Consider the following 20,169-nt stretch of genomic DNA (forward strand, 5'->3'; position numbering starts at 1 on the left):
AAGAGAGTTCTGATTTTAAATGCTTTAAAGAAACCTTTTCCTTGAGAAATCTAAGAGATTGGGAAAAATTTTAATATACAAAATAAGAAAATTATAATATTAAGTAGCCTTTAAAAACATACAAAATCATGTATTGTCTGTTCTCAGATTCCAGTCTCCGTGTAGTCTATGCTTCTTTTTTTTTTAAAAAGTAATATAAAATCTTAGAAAAATTATTTAACAAAAAATCTGTAAGTATCATATACATTTAAGATGTATAATTCTTTTTTTTGGTTATAGAATTCAAAAAAATGCTCTGTAAAAAGTTTGAAAATACAGAAAAGTATAAGAGGGAAAATTAACTTACAATCACACTACAAAAAGAAAATCAGTATCAACATTTTTGTGTTATTAACAATCTTTGTATTTTTATATACATTTGTGTGTATATATGTGAATCATACACATATATGTAGTGTAATTGGAATGACCATTTATAGTTTCATATCTTGTTTTCTTCCTTACCTAATAATATACATCATGTACATTTTTTTCATATTTTCTAATAGTCCCTGTGAATACAACTTGGTCAATATAATTTTTTTAATGTAAGAAAAAGGGAAGGAAAAAAAGGCTGGCCAAGTACCTAGTAATATTATATGGGACAGTGTCTATAAAATGACTTCTTTGCCTTTTCTTTGATAAATGCTTAATAAGGCACAGTTATTATTTTTGTTTACATTGTACACATTTTCTCAATGGTTTATTTTAACATGTGTATCAGATTCTAAGACTTCTTATAGTCTAGCTATAGGAATCATTCTTTTTAAAAACTCTTAATTTTCTAAACTGTGTATCCATTACTTTCTTTTTATTTTTTTAAGTTGTTACATAGCAAACTTTATTTTAATAGTTATAAATCTACCAGAAGGCATACCAGAAAATGTATAAAAGATGTTAAAATCACGAGTTCACAGTTTGCCTCCTTGGAAGAGGTTAATGTATCTTTTTATGAAAAGAATAATTAAATGATGTTATGAGATTTTAGGACAGTCTAATAATGAGCCCCCTTCTTCTGCCAAATTCAAATCTGGGTGATAAGTAGACAAAGGAGTCCAACAGGAAGAATTCTAAATCTCAGCTTTATGACTGATAAATGCTGGTCTGGCAGACATGATACAAGTACACAGCCACAAGGCATCCTTGAAGGAGACAGGCTGTTCCAGTGGGTTTGTGGGACAGTTGGCTAACTGCAGCCCTCCCTGTTCACCCCCACGGCCCTAGAGCAGCACTGTGACTCATGTATGAGATCACATGAGAACTCACCCTCTCTACCAGCAGGTAGATTGCAGAGAGAGAACCCAAAGGAGACTGTGCCATGCCTGCCTCCCCATGGAGACTCTCATCAAGGATGGGGATAAAGGCCAGGACCTTAATTCTTGGTGAAGTTGGTCTTACTGAGTATGATAGGCCAGACAGGTGGAGATGTGCTTTTGAAAAATGTGAATTAAAAGACATCAAGAAAATCTCCAGTGACTGGTTCTCACCCAGAGCTGCAAGTCTACTGAGGACAAGAAAGAGGCTGATGCATCCTCACCCAGCATCCTGATAGATAGTATTCACCAGGCATGGATCACAGAGCACCTCATCGGCCATCTGCCTCCATAGGAGCATAGAGGTCTCAGCCAGTGTGAGGCAGGAGTTGGCTTGTGTGCTCTTAAGTTCTCCCTAAAGATTAACACTCACACAGCCTGGCTTGGTCTGACCATAACACATTCCTGCTAGATGCTCTGAACTTGTAGAGGGTTCTTGGTTTCCAGATAACTGTCTTTCATTATTTGCAAGTTGCAGAGAAGAATGTTGACATTTCCGCTCCCAGTGGTGTTTCTTTAGGAAGCATAGAAACATAAATGATCGATTCTCCATTTGGCCACCTGCCCAGGAAAGAAAGACAAAGAAATAAAAAATGTCTGTTAGCCTTGCAAAAAGGCCCGCTTGTTCATGTCAGGCCATATGAGAAATTTTTTAAAAAATTCTGTTTTTCTTTGCTAGACTCTCTGATGCTGGTGCCTGTTGTAGAGATTTTTCTCTTGGGTTATAGAGATTTAAGAGGGGATTCGTTATGTGAGTATGCGTGAGCCATTGCCTGTCCACCAGCGAAGCCCCATTGTCACTTTATTTTAATTTAGTCAACAGCGCTTTTATATATATTATCTCTTTTGATCTTGTAAGGTAGCTTTTAGCCTCCTTGTTTGTAAGTAAGAAATCTGAGGCTCACAGAAGTTGTAGAATTTGCCCCAGAGCCTTCATTTTAATCTGGAATAAGCCCAGAATTCAAACCCAGATCTCCAGATGTCTCGTGTTTGATAGGATATTATTAAGTGCTTCCTTCTATTCTGTTTTGTATCTGCACTGAAATCTATCTTGGTTGCCCAGCTAGATTTTTAAACCCCTACCCGTAAGCTACTACCAGGTAGCCCCACATCATTCACTTACAAAGTACTCACCTCTCAGAGGTATCGGGCAAAATGATGTCTCATAAAGACAGTGCCTGGAGGACTGATTGCAGAGCCCAAAGTGAATCTATTAGTCAAGGTCATGTAGGAAATAGTCACCCTGGCTAGGTCAGATGAGGACGCTTTAATGAAGGAGCAACTCATGCAGGGTAGGCCAGGTTAAGGTAGCAAAAACTAGAAACAGTGGAAAGCTGTTCCCACCCCAAGGAGAGATGTACTAACTGGAACCCAGGGAGGGTGGGGTTGAGGAGGAAGTCCCCTCGCCATGCGAAAATATAGCTACTGCTAAAGATTGTAGAACAGGGATGGAAAGGAAGCAGAAAGAAATACCCGGACTTCTCTCCTTCCCCCGCTCTGACCTCCTGTCTGTGCCTTCCTTGGTGGAATCCAGAAGACAGGATGCTCAGAGGACCTGAAAGTACAGAGCTCAGGGGCCAGTCTCCTGGGTGTAAAGCAAGGAAGATATCTGTATCCGCTTCTTAACTGGGAAAAAGTGAAACTTATGATGAGTTTTCCCCCCGAGACTGTACAGCTGATTTAACTACTAGGGTTGAGGTTGGAGACCAGGTTTAGTTCATGGAGCTTTCTGGAATAGCATTCTAGATTTTCAACCTTTCAGGCCTGCAGCCTGTTGTATGGGCTCACCTGCTTGACCTGTTCCCTGGGGATCACAGTCATCCCATCATGGGCATGCACCCTGCTGCGTGAGGTCTCAGTTCTTTCCTGTGCAGCATCTTATTGGACTCTCATGGCAATCCCTGACTGAACAGGTCAATCCTGCCTGGTGTGCCTGACCCTCTCTGTGTGTATACATTCCTCCAATAAGATGCTGCCTCGGTGTGACTCCCTCAGAGAGCCCTGCATCAGTCATTCCACACAGTGCCCAGCACATGACGTTGCTTCACAGTATCAGGATTACTACCAGTGGTATGGTCAGTCAAGTTTGCTAGCTCTCCCTGCTTGCTGCACCCCATGATATGTGCAGTACATGCATGGTTTGCGCTTGTTAAAAGTATGACTAATCTCACTTTGAATTCTCCTTCACTACTGCATCTGGAAGCTGGGGGTTCCACCTTTTTTTTTCATCCATGCTACCCCATAGAACCCTTCCATAGGAAGGGACCCTAACATTGCAATTCAAAAGATTGCTGTTGAAATTCCCTCTATGTCTTCTTAGTTCTGCAAGGTTTGGGGCAGTCACTTGACCCCCTGACCTTATGTTTTGTCATATGTAAAATAATGGAGGTAATTCTTCCTTCCTAGGATTGTGGGGTGAGCTAAGTTATGTAACATGTAAGAGAACGCCTTCCACTTGGTAGATACCCAGAAAACACCTAACTCTCATTTCCAGGTTCCCAACAATGACTTTGTAGGTCAGGAGGCTAATATTAAACACAGAAACCTCCAAAGACACCTACATCTGTATCTTCTAATTCTCCAACCAGCCCTGTCTCCTGATCTTCCTTCGGTTCTACAAAACACCACGGGGAGATGTGACCCTGCAGCAGGCTCTCTGGCAGCAGGTTTGCTTGGACTTCAAGCAGTTTTTCAGGGCTTGACTCAGGGTTGTGTCTCACAGGAGAAATGTGCTTGATAAAATTGGAGTTTATTTTCCCCAAAGATTGTACCATGTGCATCATCCTTCTCTCTTGTATTTGTCCTGGGAAGCTGTATCACCAGCAGTCCCAAGCAGAATTGCTCTCATACATGCTCTTTCCATCCCTCTTTATCTGCAGCCACATTCTGCCAGGGAATTCTTGGAACCATTTGGAACAGGAAGGAAAGGGGAGCATTAGCTAGTCAGTATCAATGCGTGTTGGAAATTATTGCTGGTTGATGTTGGGTAATTCCAAGAGCTGAGGGTTGTTAGGACTGTTTTGGAGACGGGGTCGTTGAAGCTACTCTTTTTGACCAAAGGAACTATGACGTCTTCATGTTGGAAGGACTCAAATAAGAAAGAGAGTCTCCCTACCACCCTCCTTCCAATGCCTCCATTTATAACAGGGCTACTTGTTCTCTCTTTTGCATACATCTGGATCCTGAAGTTGGAGGTCAGGCTGCAGAGGGATGGCAGCATCAGTTACTTTTCTGCAAATCAAACTAGGAACACAGATTTCAAGGTCAAGGTTTTCATAGATTCAAAACCTAGATTGTTCACCACTTGAGTGAGGGGAAAGTCATTTCACTTGTTTGAGTGTCTTTTTTATTCCAGTCTCCATTCTTGACACTGGGCATGCAGAATGAATAAAACAAAGTTCCCATTGTGCCCATTGAGCTTTTGTCTCATTGGGCAAAGGCAGACAGTCAGCAAATGAATATACAGTATGCCAGAGGGTACTATAAGGGAAAAAGATGCAGGGAGAAAGATCAGATGCAGTTTGGAGTGGAGGGTGGAGGAGTCAGAGACAGCATCTTTGCTTGGGTGACACTGAAGAGAAATAAGAACTACCCCTGGGATTGCAAAGACATACTCTGAGCCTTCTCCCATGTCCATAAAACCATGTCTCCATGAATTTATGGGAAAGCAAGCAGCACATTGAGGAATCTAGAGACCTTTGAACAGGAGGAGGGGTTAAAGACACAGAGGGCTCCGCTTTGGGAGTAAGTCACCCTGTAACTATGTAAAGGGCAGTCATTGGAGGAGGGATCTTACGTCAATGGGTACATCGCTAAAGGCCAAAAGAGGAACACCAGGTAGGATTACAGGAAAGAGAGCTGGGCTTATTAGAAAGAAGAGATATGTAAGGAAGTAATGACTCTTGCGCCAAGAGTCTTGAAAGTGGATGTGTGGTCTCAACTTTCTAACCAGTTCTCTGTACCATCTTGGAACTGTGTACTCAGCTTATCGAACATCGTTTTTCTCAGCTGTCAGTTCAGAAATTTAGACTGATTACTTTGAAGGTTTCCTGTAACTCTAACATTCTGTACATCTGTATGTCAGAGGTGCCTGAGGATGAATGGGTGACCCCCGACTGAGTGAATTTCCTGTTATTAGTTCCCAAACAGGACCTGGACCACAAATACTAAGGGTTAGTTATGACATCCTAAAATGTACCAAGCAATGTACTAGGTACTTTCCATGCATTTTCATTTCATTTTCTCAAACATGCAAGAGAAGTATTTACACTCAAGGAAGTAGAGCTAGGAGTTAAGTCATTTGTCCAAGATCACAGCCAGAAGTATAATCCAGATGTTTCGATTCCTTAGAATATTTCCAGTACCCAAAGTGAGGATAATCACACAACCTTAAGAGAATACCCCTTCCTTGTGCTGGTCATACCTCTAAACATGCTGTGCTGAGAACAACACAAAGGGCTTTTTTCTCTTGGAAATATGAAATCATTATTATTTTAGACTTTCCTACTCTGAAAAAAGCCCAGAATGATTACTGGTGAAAGATGGACTTAATCCCCCCTTCTGTGGAAGCTAGTAGGGATGAAGCGGTTAGAAGCTTCAAAACACCTAATGCAGAGTCTGCAACAGTCCTAGAGCATAAAGCCCTTGAATGTCCTCATCCTCTGAGTTGTACCCTAGTATGTTGCCCATGAAAAGTGAAGTGAAAGTGAAAGCCTCTCAGTCGTATCTGACTTTGCGACCCTATGGATTATACAGTCCACAGAATTCTCCAGGCCACAACACTGGAGTGGGTAGCCTTTCCTTTCTCCAGGGGATCTTCCCAACCCAGGGATCAAACCCAGGTCTCCTACATTGCAGGCAGATTCTTTACCAGCTGAGCCACAAGGGAAGCCCGTGCTTGCCTTTAATTGGCCACCACAGAGGCTAATTTAAGAAGCAAGTGTTTTTACTCTTAACATCATATCAACTTTGGAGGGGACTCTTGATAGCACATTCATGTCATAATAATTTCTTGAGTGCCTCCCACCCTCCAGGGACTGTCCTAGGTGCTAGAGAGAGAGTAGTGAGCAGAGTAACATACCCACTTTTTGTGACATTTACCTTCTAATTGACTCATACACATATCTTCAGTATATTAAAAAAAAAAATTGGAAAAGTGGGGAAACAGGTTTTTGAGAAATAGAAGCTGTTGGTAGGTGCTTTTCTTGAAAGCACAAGAATGATTGGGAAAATGGTAGAAGAACATATAAAATGTGTGAGTAAAAACTCAAGCCATAGGCAGATGACGATCACACTTTTCTAGACAGACTTGAGACATGCAGTCTGGCAATATTTCTTCTTTTCTTTTTAATCTCTATAATTAATTCATATGAAAAGTTTTTCCAGAAGTATGAAATTAAAATCACATTTAGGAACACATCCCATGACTCATCTTTATTTAAAAGGTTAAAACCATATCTAATACAAAACCCAGAAAAGATCTCAACAAGAGAACCATATTGTGTTTATCCTGGGATCTCAAATTCTGAGCCGACTATCTAGGCACAAAGGAGGCACTCTGTAAATCTTGGTTTGCCCAATGAATCGATGTTCAGATATCTGTTTATACAGTTTTTGAGCAGTGAGGACAAGTGTTACCCTAAAACATCAAGAGGATGCAAGCCCATTGGGAAAGATAGTATGGAAGTGGGGAGGGAAGAGTGTGCATGATTGGTGGCCTGGGTTCATGGTATCTGACATGCCTCTGGGACCAGAGGGAATTTTCAAATGAAAACACTAAAGTAAAAACCACATCCTTCCTTTCAACAGGGTGTTGTTGCTGGCGCTCGCTCCAAAGGAGAACACAAACAGAAAATCTTTTTAACCATCTCCTTTGGAGGAATCAAAATCTTTGATGAGAAGACAGGGGTAAGTAAAAGAATCACATGGCATGGTGAAATTGAATCTATTGACAGATATGCCCTTAAAAGCCTCTACTCTTCTGGGCAGGAATATCAAACAAGCATAAAAACACATAAAGCAGCTGACAAACTTGATCAGCTGTGATCGTTCATCAAAGGGAGGCTCTTCCCTGACTTGGCCACAGTATGACTGCACCGTGTTTCTTACGGTGTAATTGGGATAAAAGTGTCATGCAGCCCTGGTAATGCAATGGGAGATTGATGTGCTTTGAAGAGCCGTGGGTAATGTGACAGTGTAAGTTAAATTTCCTTGTGTGTTGGCAACTTTAATGACATGCATCCTAGAGGGAAATGTACAGGGGTCTTTTGACTTGGTCAAAGCATCCAGACTCTCTTGAATTGAACTTGTGGCACCTTGCAATTGCTGTCATCAAAAAGAATAAATGGAGTTTTCAGTGGTAAAAAAAAAAAAATCTATCACTGCATGGTGAGGAAATGTAAGGGCTGATCTGTGTGTTGAACCCTCTGAAGATGTGGTTTGTATTTTCTTCCACCTCCTGGCAGCAGTTAGCTCCCAGGTTTATCCCCAGGACTTGCCTAGCATTGTTGACCATGTTCGTTGATGGTAAGGGAAAAAGAGAAAAGCTTTTTATGATCTGTTTTATGCAGAGAGCAAGAGTCAGATGGACACAATTTTCTTTTATTCACTCAGTACTTTATAGCTTCTAACATACTTCCACTTATATCACCTCCTATGAACTTCACAGGTAGTTTGTCAAGCAATATATAAACAATACTCAATTAACCAAGCTACTTAACCTTGTCATTTTGCATTACAAATTTCCCCCCTTTGTTCTGACTCATATTAAGAGACCATATGGTTAGTAGGATGATAATTTAACAGTAAAAAAAATTATTTTCTTGAAGAAAAGTTACTCCTGATTAGTAATAGCACAGACATGCTGTGGCCTTGTGGGATCCTGGGTAACACACGGGGGCAGAGAGCTTTGGAATTGTAGAAACTTGAGGATATTATTCATCCTTTATCATCCTTCATGGGAGGGAACCAAGTAATGTGGATCAAGACTAACTGGGAGATACTTTCACAAGGGTTTATATACCCCAATATATGTCATCATCTCCAGTCTCTTCCCAGGTCCACACCTGCCCATCACCGTGACACTGGCATCACCAAAGGGACAGGAATGACAGGGATAGAGAATCAGATACTTTATCTTGTCTATCTTACTCTTTATTCTTGTGTTTTGGGGTACTGCTATTCCATCATGTACTCCACCATCAAATAGTCCTAATCACCAAACTTTAGCTAATGAGTAGAGGTAGTTTGTATTCTTTACTTTTATCTAAATCCTCACTCAAGGGTGGCTAAACTGGCCCCAAAGAAAGATGCCACCAAACCTTGAAATGCGATTTTTGATTCTTTCTTTGGACACACACACAAAAAAACTGAAAAATCATCATTTCAACTCAAAGCTATTTGGCTTTGTGGGGAAAAAAATGTCATATCCTAGTGGCGATTCAGGATGAAGGCAGAATGCTATCTGTCTGACTTAGTCTGCTGACTTATCTTAGGCTCTTACCTTAGGGCTTTTGCAACCATAGCTTGTTAATTTGTCTTAACACAAGTCTAGGGAAGACTGGTAGAGAGGGCTGAACGTTTAAGCCTGAAGTAGGGATGAGTGTGGGGGAAAGCACTCTGTATTAGGAGTGTTGATCTCTCCAAAGACTTGTTCAGTGTTCTTTGTGACTCAGAACATAACCAAGACAAGGTGATAGAAGTTTCTAGGAAGCAGTTTCAGTTTATGAGGAAGAAGAGTTTCCCACAAGTCAGAGCTGTTCAACATTGAGATGGACCACCTTCTGTGCAAATGAGTACACCATCCCTTGGAGGATTCAAGCAACAGTCATACGATGGAGATATTGTGGAAGGAAGTCAAGTAGAAGATGAGGTGTTGACCAAAGTCACATCTTAGTTGATTCCCCAGACTAGTTTTAATAGTCTGTTTCTCCTTTAAATCCATCCCTATTGGATGTGACTTATCTTCAGATAACTGGAGGTTTTTCAAAACCTCCATTGGAGGTTATGAGCATAAACAGTTTACTAAACTTTGGTCATTGCCCAGCAGGGACCCAACTCAATTTTGCAGAATAAGAGTCTAGTGGTGTTTTGTCCTACTTATCAAAGAAATGGAAAACTGGGTCTTTTTCATTTGGAATGACAAATTTTAGTTGTTTATCATGTCAGAAGTATTCCTGTTCAAGCTTGGCTGTGCTATTTTTTTCAAAACCAAGAAAAGAAACATTAGCAGAACGTGACAATAGCTAGAATTTTAAAAATCCAAAAGCTGTCAAAAAATGTTTTGATCCCAATTAAAGAGACCTTTGCAGCAATTTACACCTTGTCTTGAATTTCAAAGGGGTTCTTGATCCAAATCCTTATGTGAGTAAATTTTATTATTAGTATGTTGCAGGAAATAAATCGATATCAAAAGCTGTCCATATGTTCAAATATCTAGGTATTGCTAATATATCCAAAGTATCAGTGAGAATGAAGAAAATGTCATAAATGAGCTCACTGTTACTAGTCATAGTAGGAGCAAGAGCAAATTAGGAGTAGAAATGGTTTCATGTCAGTATGTTACTAGGTCCTCAAAGCAGACCAGTGGACACCAATGCAGGAGTGATGTCATCTTCATTTCACAAATAAGGAAACTGAAATTCTGGGAGTATTCCTGATAAGACTGGAAACTCAAATCAGACCTTCCAATCTCAAATCCTATGTCTTTCCAGGGAAACTCACTAGCTTTCTTCTCTCCTCATTTACAATTTTATTTTACCATATTATTATTACGTGTGCCATTAAAAATCATAAATATTGCAGGAGCCTAAAGTTAAGTCTGTTTCTCAGGATAGAGGGCAGTGGTCTTATTCAACTTTTCAAGATAATACCACATTCTGTTGCCAGTCACAGATGGATTTTGCTTGTTCACTTAGTTTAGCTGACACTGATTTGTCACTATTATGTGCACCATTTTATGCATATTATGTACATTATGGCAATTCTATGACATGCTATTATTAGCACCATTTTACAAATGAGAACACTGAGGCTCAAACAATTTAATTATATAGTTCTCAAATGGCAGAGCTGAGATTTAAACCCAGATAGTCTCATGCAAAGTCCTTGGTGCTAGTAAGATGCAACTAATAATTACATAGTTTTCTTAGTATTTGGACTCCTAAAACAGAAACATTATAAACTAGGTGGCTTATAAACAACAAACATTTATTTCACAGTTCTGGAGGCAGGAAAGTCCAGGATCCTGGCCCCAGGATTTATCTGGTGAGAACCCACTTTCTCATAGATAGTGCCTTTTTGCTGTGTCCTCTCGTGGTGGAAGAGGGAGAGGGAGAGGATGCTTTCTAGGGCCTCTTTTATAAGGGCACTAATCCCATGTATCAGGGCTCCACCCTCATGACCTAATCACCTTCCAAATGCCCCACCTCTTAATACTAATGCCATCAGAATTTCAGCATATGAAATTTGAGGACACATAAACAGACCATAGCAATCTGAAAGTTTATAAATGATTTCCTTCCATATGTATTAGAGCAGATTCAGTATTATCCCTGTTTTACTGTCATCATTATTCACTTTCATTTTAATGAGCTTTCCTGAGTGAAGATAATAGGGGTGGCGTTACCACTGGGACTGTCTTGTGGGGAGAATGTTGGCAGGGTAACCACTGGTTACCATGTGGTCAGGAAAGACTGCAGTGGATGCTTGTTCTGTGCCACATGATGTTCTGTTTCCTGAGGATTCAAAGATGAAGAAGATGTGTCCTCATCCCTGAGGTGTTCACAGTCTGGTGGTGAAATCAGACTCACAAAATGAACTGACATGTGCTGAGACGCAGGTGTGAATGGAGTTGTCAGTACTCAGGGGATGGAGACAGAGCTTTGCTTGAAATAATCAGGAAAGTTTTCACAGAAAATGGCACACTGATTTAGCCATGGAGGAGTGAGTTGGAGAGGACCAGATAAGCAAGTTAGGGAAGAGAAAAACGTATTTCTAAATGTGCAGATGTCTAAAGGAGAAAGGTGTGTGTGTGCCCGCACATGTGTTCATTCTTTCCTTCAGGAAATACTTATTGATCACTTGTATCAACACACAGGTTATCAAGGCTGTATATTTTTGTTCATCACTCTTATATATCTGGTTAGCACTGAAGTCCACGTAGTAGGGGCTCAGTAGTACCTATTGCACAGAAAATAAAATGACTTAATGATCATGAATCAGCAAGTGTACTCAGAACAACTAGGGCATAACAGGGAAGAGGTGGAGAGTGACCCAAGATTGAATATCGTCCCTCATAATAGAGGGGTAATGATGTTTTAAATGCAATGGCTGCACTTATATTTCAGGACTGATTTAATCACTTATTCTTCAGTGAAAACCAGGTATTACCCTTGTTTGTATCTCATCAAAAACAGGACTATTCTCCCTTTATTTCTAACAGAATATTTGGAATGGACTTGGGGAGAGCAGCTGAGGTTGAGCAAAGGAGAGTGGTCCTAGGGAGTGAGACAGGGAGGAGGATGAAGGGGCTACAAAGCAGGATTCTGGGACCTGGGATACCCCTGTCATCCGGAGAGCTGTTGAAGCAGTACACAGGACTCTCAGGGACTGGATATGATGATTAACCTCTAAGCAAGACCATATGGTCTATAGCAGGTCTGTAGACAGGCTTTCATGATCCTGTCTCATTTGACACCCAACAATTCTTGGAGGTTTTATTACCCTCCTTTTACAGATGGAGCTTCTGTGGTGGCTCAGACAGTAAAGAATCTGCCTGCAGTGAAGACCCAGGTTCGATCCCTGGGTTGAGAACATTCCTTAGAGAAGAGAATGGCTACCTACTCCAGTATTCTTGCCTGGAAGAGAATTCCATGGACAGAGGAGCCTGGCAGGCTACAGTCCATGGAGTTGGACATGACTGACTGACTAAATCTTTTACAGATGAGTCATCTAAAATATAAGTAGAGTGTGTGGCTTGCCTGAGGCTACACTGAGTAGCAGAAATTGAGTTCAAATTCACATTTGTAACTCCTGAGCTTGTTCTGTTTCTTTTACCCCAGAGATTCTCCACTTGACTGGTTCCATACCCGTAAGGGCTGTTTTGGAACTTAATGTAGGCATTCGGGTGTTCACAACTTTGTGGGAAGGGGGTGCTGATACAGGAATTCACTAGAGGCAAGGATGCTAGACACTCCACAGTGTACAAGATATTCACACATAATACAAACGTTTTCTGGCTATATGACTTTAAATATCTTACCACACTTTCATGTAGGTGAAAAATTCATTTATAATTATCTGAATGTAAAACCCAACTCTACAAATAAAAAAGTAATTTCATATCCATAACAGTGCATTTTCCAGAGTGCAACTAAACAGAAAGATGTGCTTTCTTTTGTTGGAAACTCATCAAGAGTTGGTCGTCACTTTGGAAAACCACCCCCCTGTGACTGCTCGTCATACTAAGTCTAAAATAGAGCACAGCTCTATCAGTTCCATGTCTAGCTATCATGTTCGCAGTTCAGTTATTTCAGTTGCTCAGTTGTGTCTGACTCTTTGTGACCCCATGGACTGCAGCATGCCAGGCCTCCCTGTCCATCACCAACTCCCAGAGTTGGTTACATGAGTTACTCAAACTCATGTCCATTGAGTCAGTGATGCCATCCAACCATCTCATCCTCTGTCATCCCCTTCTCCTCCTGCCCCCAATCCTTCCCAGCATCAGGGTTTTTTCAAATGAGTCAGCTCTTCACATCAGGTGACCAAAGTATGGAGTTTCAGCTTCAACAGCAGTCCTTCCAATGAACACCCAGGGCTGATCTCCTTTAGGATGGACTGGCTGGAACTTCTTGCAGTCCAAGGGACTCTCAAGAGTCTTCTCCAACACCACAGTTCAAAAGCATCAATTCTGTGGCGCTCAGCTTTCGTTACAGTCCAACTCTCACGTCCATATATGACTACTGGAAAAACCATAGCCTTGACTAGATGGACCTTTGTTGGCAAAGTAACGTCTCTGCTTTTTAATATGCTGCCTAGGTTGGTCATAACTTTTCTTCAAAGGAGCAAGCGTCTTTTAATTTCATGGCTGCAGTCACCATCTGCAGTGATTTTGGAGCCCAGAAAAATAAAGTCTGACACTGTTTCCACTGTTTCCCCATGCATTTGCCATGGAGTGATGGGACCGGATGTCATGATCTTTGTTTTCTGAATGTTGAGTTTAAACCAACATTTTCACTCTCCTCCTTCACCTTCATCAAGAGGCTCTTTAGTTCTTCTTCATTTTCTGCCATAAGGGTGGTGTCATCTGCATATCTGAGGTTATTGATATTTCCCCCAGCAATCTTGATCCCAGCTTGTGCTTCCTCCAGCCCAGCATTTCTCATGATGTACTCTGCATATAAGTTAAATAAGCAGGGTGACAATGTACAGCCTTGACGTACTCTTTTTCCTATTTGGAACCAGTCTGTTGTTCCATGTCCATTTCTAACTGTTGCTTCCTGACCTGCATACAGATTTCTCAAGAGGCAGGTCTGGTGATCTAGTATTCCCATCTCTTTCAGAATTTTCCACAGTTTATTGTGATCCACACAGTCAAAGGCTTTGGCATAGTCAATAAAGCAGAAATAGATGTTTTTCTGGAACTCTCTTGCTTTTTTGATGATCCATTGGATGTTGGCAATTTGATCTCTGGTTCCTCTGCCTTTTCTAAAACCAGCTTGAATATCTGTAAGTTCACGGTTTATGCATTGCTGAAGCCTGGCTTGGAGAATTTTCAGCATTCCTTTACTAGAGTGTGAGATGAGTGCAATTGTGCAGTAGTTTGAGCATTCTCTGGCATTGCCTTTTTTTGGGATTGGAATGAAAACTGACCTTTTATCTGGACTTATTTGACTCTTCTTTAAAAATGTCAAATATAAAGGAAAGTTATTGTTCAGTTGCTAAGTTGTGTTCAATTCTTTGTGACCCCATGGGCTTCAGCATACCAAGCTTCCCTGCCCTTCACTGTCTCTCAGAGTTTGGTCAAACTCATGTCCATCGAGTCAGTGACAGTTGAATGCTTTCTTAAATCAAAATTGATTCATTAATTATAAGAAGGCTCAGTGTCATTATGTTCTTCATTTGTAGTTGTAACTAAGCCTTTATATGTAGAAACTCACATTATTTTTTTATCAGAAATCATCTTATTATGTTTTAGGGTTGGTGCAAGAATTAAATTTAATCACTTTTAATTTAATTTAATCATTTAAATTGTGATTTAATTTAATCACGTAAGACTTAGAATTGTGCCTGTTACAGTAAAAAGCTCTAGGTATTAAATAATATTATTAGTTCTATTAATAATAGAATAATAATAACAATCTATTGTCCTCTCTCTGATATGGGCTTTCTTATGTCCTTACCTCAGAATTAAGAAATCCTTTCATATTCATCCTGCATCATCCTCCGCTCACCTTTATCTTAGCACATGATGGTCTGTATCAGAATGAGCTGACTCATGCTTCCATCAGACTGCAGGCTCCATGAGGTACCTGGTCTCATCCATTGCTGTATCTGCAAGGTTTACCACAGGTCCTAGAAAGTGACAGAGATGCGAATGGCACATTGAAGGAAGAGAGGGGAGGCAGTCAGAGAGAGATGGAATGAAAGAGAGGAAAGGAAGGAAGAGGAAGTAGTGAATAAGTAAACTTATAACAAAATACTGATTGTCTGGGCTAGACATTGGAGCCCAAGATGCTGCGTACCAAAGATGCTAGGTTTGCCATGCAGGCAGTGAGCATGGAAAGAAAAATGTACATGGTTCAGGGTTGCTCAGTCTTAGGATGTCAGGGATGGAAGGCCCCTTAGGCATTGACTCACCCACTCATTAACAAGTGAAGAAATTCAGAACCCAAAGAGAGGAAGTGGCTCCTGAACCTCTTATCAAATGATGTGCAAAGCACCTAGGTTTGAACATCTCTCAGGACACATCTGAGTCACTCCCTCATGCTCACAAAACAAAGTGGAAAGCATCCTCTTCCCTCCCTCCTCTTCCTCACTTTACCTTCCTTCCTCTTTGCTTTTTTCTCTTTCTATCTCTACCATCTCTATACTCTTTGCTCATTTGCTTCAATGTTCAGGCTCCCACAGCCTGACAGATGCCCCAGATACATTTTAATATCAAAGAGAATGAACATCTAAGGGGAAAAATTGGGCCTCTGTATGTTCAGTGTCTTGTTGGATGATATTGGATTTTAATTTATCACAATAAGAAATCAATTTATAGCTCAAAACCAACATATTTTTAGAAATTGGCCCTGTCAGGAAGCTACCACTGTTAGATAATTTAGACAGGATAATTCATGACAGAGGAGAAAGGATGCTCACATTACTCTGGAAAGTGAGACCATGAATGTTGTCAAGTAGGTTTGGTAAGCTCAGAAATGTACTGTCTTTCCCTTAATGAATCATTTTTATGAATTTTTGTCTTTAAGGAGATAAAGAGATCATATTTTCTGAGCTAGCTGCTTTTATATGTTTGGTCTCATTTAATTCCACCCACTAAGAACTCAGCTAAGTATTATTTTTCCCATTAAACAGATGGGGAAACTGAGATAGAGAAGTTAAGGAACTTACACAAGGCCAAGTGACCAACAAATTCGTGAGCCGGGCACTAACTCCAGCCTGGCATGGTGGGAAGGCCCATGTTCTTGTCAGTTCCCAGTAGTGGTCTCTCTCCTTTCCTTTTTTAAATTAAATTGGAGTTAAGATGTTTTACAATGTTGTGTTAGTTTCTCCTGTGCAGCAAAGTGAATCAACTATACATAGACGTATATCTCCTCTTTGTCACCACGTAACATTGAGTAGAGTTCCCTGTGCTGTACGGTAGATTCTCATTGGTTACCTGTTTTATACATAGTAGTGTATATATGTGAATCCCAATCTCCAAATTCACTCCTGTTTCCCTTTCTCCCCTTGGTGTTCATATGTTTGTTCTTTATGTCTGTGTCTCTATTTCTGCTTTACACATAGGTTCATCTGTACCATTTTTCTAGTTTCCACATATATGCATTAATACATGATATTTTTTTTCATTTTCTGGCTTATTTCGCTACGTATGACAGTCTCTAGCTCCATCCACGTCTCTGCAAATGGCATAATGTTGTTCCTCTTTATGGCTGAGTAAATATTTCATTATATAAATGTGCCAATCTTCTTTATCTGTTTCACTGTGATGGACATTTAGGTGCTTCCATGCCTGGCTATCATATATATCGAACCCTCTTACAGTGTTGGTGGGAATGTAAATTGATACAACCACTATGGAGAACAATACCAAGGTTCCTTGAAAAACTAAAATAGAACTACCATCAGTTCAGTTCAGTTCAGTTGCTCAGTTGTGTCCGACTCTTTGTGAGCCCATGGACTGCAGCACGCCAGGTCTCTCGGTCCATCACCAACTCCCGGAGCTTACTCAAACTCATGTCCATTGAGTCAGTGATGCCATCCCACCATCTCATCCTCTGTTGTCCCCTTCTCCCACCTTCAATCTTTCCTAGCATCAGGGTCTTTTCAAATGAGTCAGTTCTTCACATCAGATGATCAAAGTATTGGAGTTTCAGTTTCAGCATCAGTCCTTCCAATGAATATTCAGGACTGGTTTAGGATGGACTGGTTGGATCTCCTTGCAGTCCAAGGGACTCTCAAGAGTCTTCTCCAACACTACAGTTCAAAAGCATCAATTATTCAGTGCTCAGCTTTCTTTATAGTCCAACTCTCACATCCATACATGACCACTGGAAAAGCCATAGCCTTGACTAGATGGACCTTTGTTGGCAAAGTAATGTTTCTGCTTTTTAATATGCTGTCTCAGTTCAGTTCAGTCACTCAGTTGTGTCCAACTCTTTGCGACCGCATGAATTGCAGCACGCCAGGCCTCTCTGTCCATCACCAACTCCCGGAGTTTACCCAAACCCATGTCCATCGAGTCGGTGATGCCATCCAACCATCTCATCCTCTGTCGTCCCCTTCTCCTCCCGCCCCCAATCCTGCCCAGCATTAGGGTCTTTTCCAATGAGTCAACCCTTCGCATCAGGTGGCCAAAGTATTGGAGTTTCAGCTTCAACATCAGACCTTCCAATGAACACCCAGGATTGATCTCTTTTAGGATGGATTGATTGGATCTCCTTGCAGTCCAAGGGACTCTCAAGAGTCTTCTCCAACACCACAGTTCAAAAGCATCAATTCTGTGGCGCTCAGCTTTCTTCACCATCCAACTCTCACATCCATACATGACCACTGGAAAAACCATAGCCTTGACTAGATGGACTTTTGTTGGCAAAGTAATGTCTCTGCTTTTAAATATGCTGTCTAGGTTGGCCATAACCTTCCTTCCAAGGAGTAAGCGTCTTTTAATTTCATGGCTGCAGTCACCATCAGCAGTGATTCTGGAGCCCAAAAAAATAAAGTCTGACACTGTTTCCACTGTTTCCCCATCTATTTCCCATGGAGTGATGGGACCAGATGCCATGATCTTAGTTTTCTGAACGTTGAGCTTTAAGCCAACTTTTTCACTCTCCTCCTTCACCTTCATCAAGAGGCTCTTTAGTTCTTCTTCACTTTCTGCCATAAGGGTGGTGTCATCCGCATATCTGAGGTTATTGATATTTCTCCCAGCAATCTTGATTCCAGCTTGTGTTTCTTCCAGCCCAGCGTTTCTCATGATGTACTCTGCATATAAGTTAAATAAGCAGGGTGACAATATACAGCCTTGATGTACTCCTTTTCCTATTTGGAACCAGTCTGTTGTTCCATGTCCCGTTCTAACTGTTGCTTCCTGACCTGCATACAGGTTTCTCAAGAGACAGGTCAGATGGTCTAGTATGCGCATCTCTTTCAGAATTTTCCACAGTTTATTGTGATCCACACAGTCAAAGGCCTTGGCATAGTCAATAAAGCAGAAATAGATGTTTTTCTGGAACTCTCTTGCTTTTTCGATGATCCAGCGGATATTGGCAATTTGATCTCTGGTTCCTCTGCCTTTTCTAAAACCAGCTTGAACATCTGGAAGTTCACGGTTCACGTATTGCTGAAGCCTGGCTTGGAGAATTTTGAGCATTACTTTACTAGCATGTGAGATGAGTGCAATTGTGCGGTAGTTTGAGCATTCTTTGGCATTGCCTTTCTTTGGGATTGGAACGAAAACTGACCTTTTCCAGTCCTGTGGCCACTGCTGATTTTTCCAAATTTGCTGGCATATTGAGTGCAGCACTTTCACAGCATCACCTTTGAGGATTTGAAATAGCTCTACTGGAATTCCATCACCTCCACTAGCTTTGTTCGTAGTGATGCTTTCTAAGGCCCACTTGACTTCACATTCCAGGATGTCTGGCTCTAGGTGAGTGATCACACCGTCGTGATTATCTGGGTCATGAAGATCTTTTTTGTACAGTTCTTCTGTGTATTCTTGCCACCTCTTCTTAATATCTTCTGCTTCTGTTAGGTCCATACCATTTCTGTCCTTTATCGAGCCTATCTTTGCATGAAATGTTCCTTTGGCATCTCTAATTTTCTTGAAGAGATCTCTAGTCTTTCCCAATCTGTTGGTTTCCTCTATTTGTTTGCACTGATCGCTGAGGAAGGCTTTCTTATCTCTCCTTGCTATTCTTTGGAACTCTGTATTCAGATGGGAATATGTTTCCTTTTTCTCCTTTGCTTTTCGCTTCTCTTCTCTTCCCAGCTATCTGTAAGGCCTCCTCAGACAGCCATTTTACTTTTTTGAATTTCTTTTTCTTGGGGATGATCTCGATCCCTGTCTCCTGTACAGTGTTACAAACCTCCATCCCTAGTTCATCAGGCAGTCTATCATATCTAGTCCCTTAAATCTATTTCTCACTTCCACTGTATAATTGTAAGAGATTTGATTTAGGTCATACATGAATGGTCTAGTGGTTTTCCCTACTTTCTTCAATTTGTCCGAATTTGGCAATAAGCAGTTCATGGTCTGTGCCACAGTCAGCTCCCGGTATTTTTTTTTTTGCTGACTGTATAGAGCCTCTCCATCTTTGGCTGCAAAGAATATAATCAATCTGATTTCAGTATTGACCATCTGGTGATGTCCATGTGTAGAGTCTTCTCTTGTGTTGTTGATAGAGGGTGTTTGCTATGACCAGTGCATTCTCTTGGCAAAACTCCATTAGCCTTAGCCCTGCTTCATTCTGTACTCCAAGGCCAAATTTGCCTGTTACTCCAGACCATACAGCTCAGCAATCCTACTCCTGGGTATATACCCAGTGGAAACCATACTTGTGAAAGTTACATGCACTCCAGTGTTCATTGCAAAAGTATTTATAATCGTTAGAACATGGAAGCAGTCTCTTCTTCACATCAGTGTAGTTAGTGCCTCTGTCAAGCAAGCGACCATTCATTTGTTCTCCAGGGCAGAGCTCTATCTGCCTTTAGGGTTGTTGTGCAGACCACTCCTATGACTAAGGGTTTATCAGCTACTATTTGGGCCTCTGAGAGATGTGTGAGCTGCTGGTCTCAAAGTGGCAAGTGCCTAGATGTGCAGTATGACCTTGGGTGGCTTCTCTGCCCACTCTTTGGTACTCATTCCTCATCTGAAGACTGTGGTCATTCCTCAGACTTCTTCTGTAAGGTCCATGCAGTAACCTTGGCAGCCTTCTGGCCTCCTAACCATTTTCTTTGGCCACTGTCATTGAAGGCCCCCACAGATGATATGTAGACAAATGAGCTTGGCGAGTTCCCATAAAACTTGTGAACTTTGTGAAAATGAGTAGCTGGCCCGCGAGCCATAAGCTGTTGGCTGTGTGCTTGATGG

The 20,169-nt window shown here is 41.1% G+C and overlaps 1 protein-coding gene across 15 annotated transcripts in view; it reads left to right on the forward strand.

Moving 5' to 3' along the window:
* Positions 1–20,169, forward strand: part of DAB1 (DAB adaptor protein 1) — a 452,572-nt gene that overhangs the window by 300,082 nt on the left and 132,321 nt on the right. For all 15 annotated transcript variants that reach the window (XM_081486752.1, XM_081486754.1, XM_081486743.1 and 12 more), the window contains exon 4: positions 7,161–7,259. In XM_081486752.1, the coding sequence (XP_081342878.1) occupies positions 7,161–7,259 (99 nt within the window). The remainder of the gene's footprint in view (positions 1–7,160; positions 7,260–20,169) is intronic.

This window comes from Giraffa tippelskirchi, chromosome 5 (genome assembly GCF_054371585.1).
Source record: "Giraffa tippelskirchi isolate mGirTip1 chromosome 5, T2T-mGirTip1v1.2.pri, whole genome shotgun sequence".
Taxonomy (NCBI): Eukaryota; Metazoa; Chordata; class Mammalia; order Artiodactyla; family Giraffidae; genus Giraffa; species Giraffa tippelskirchi.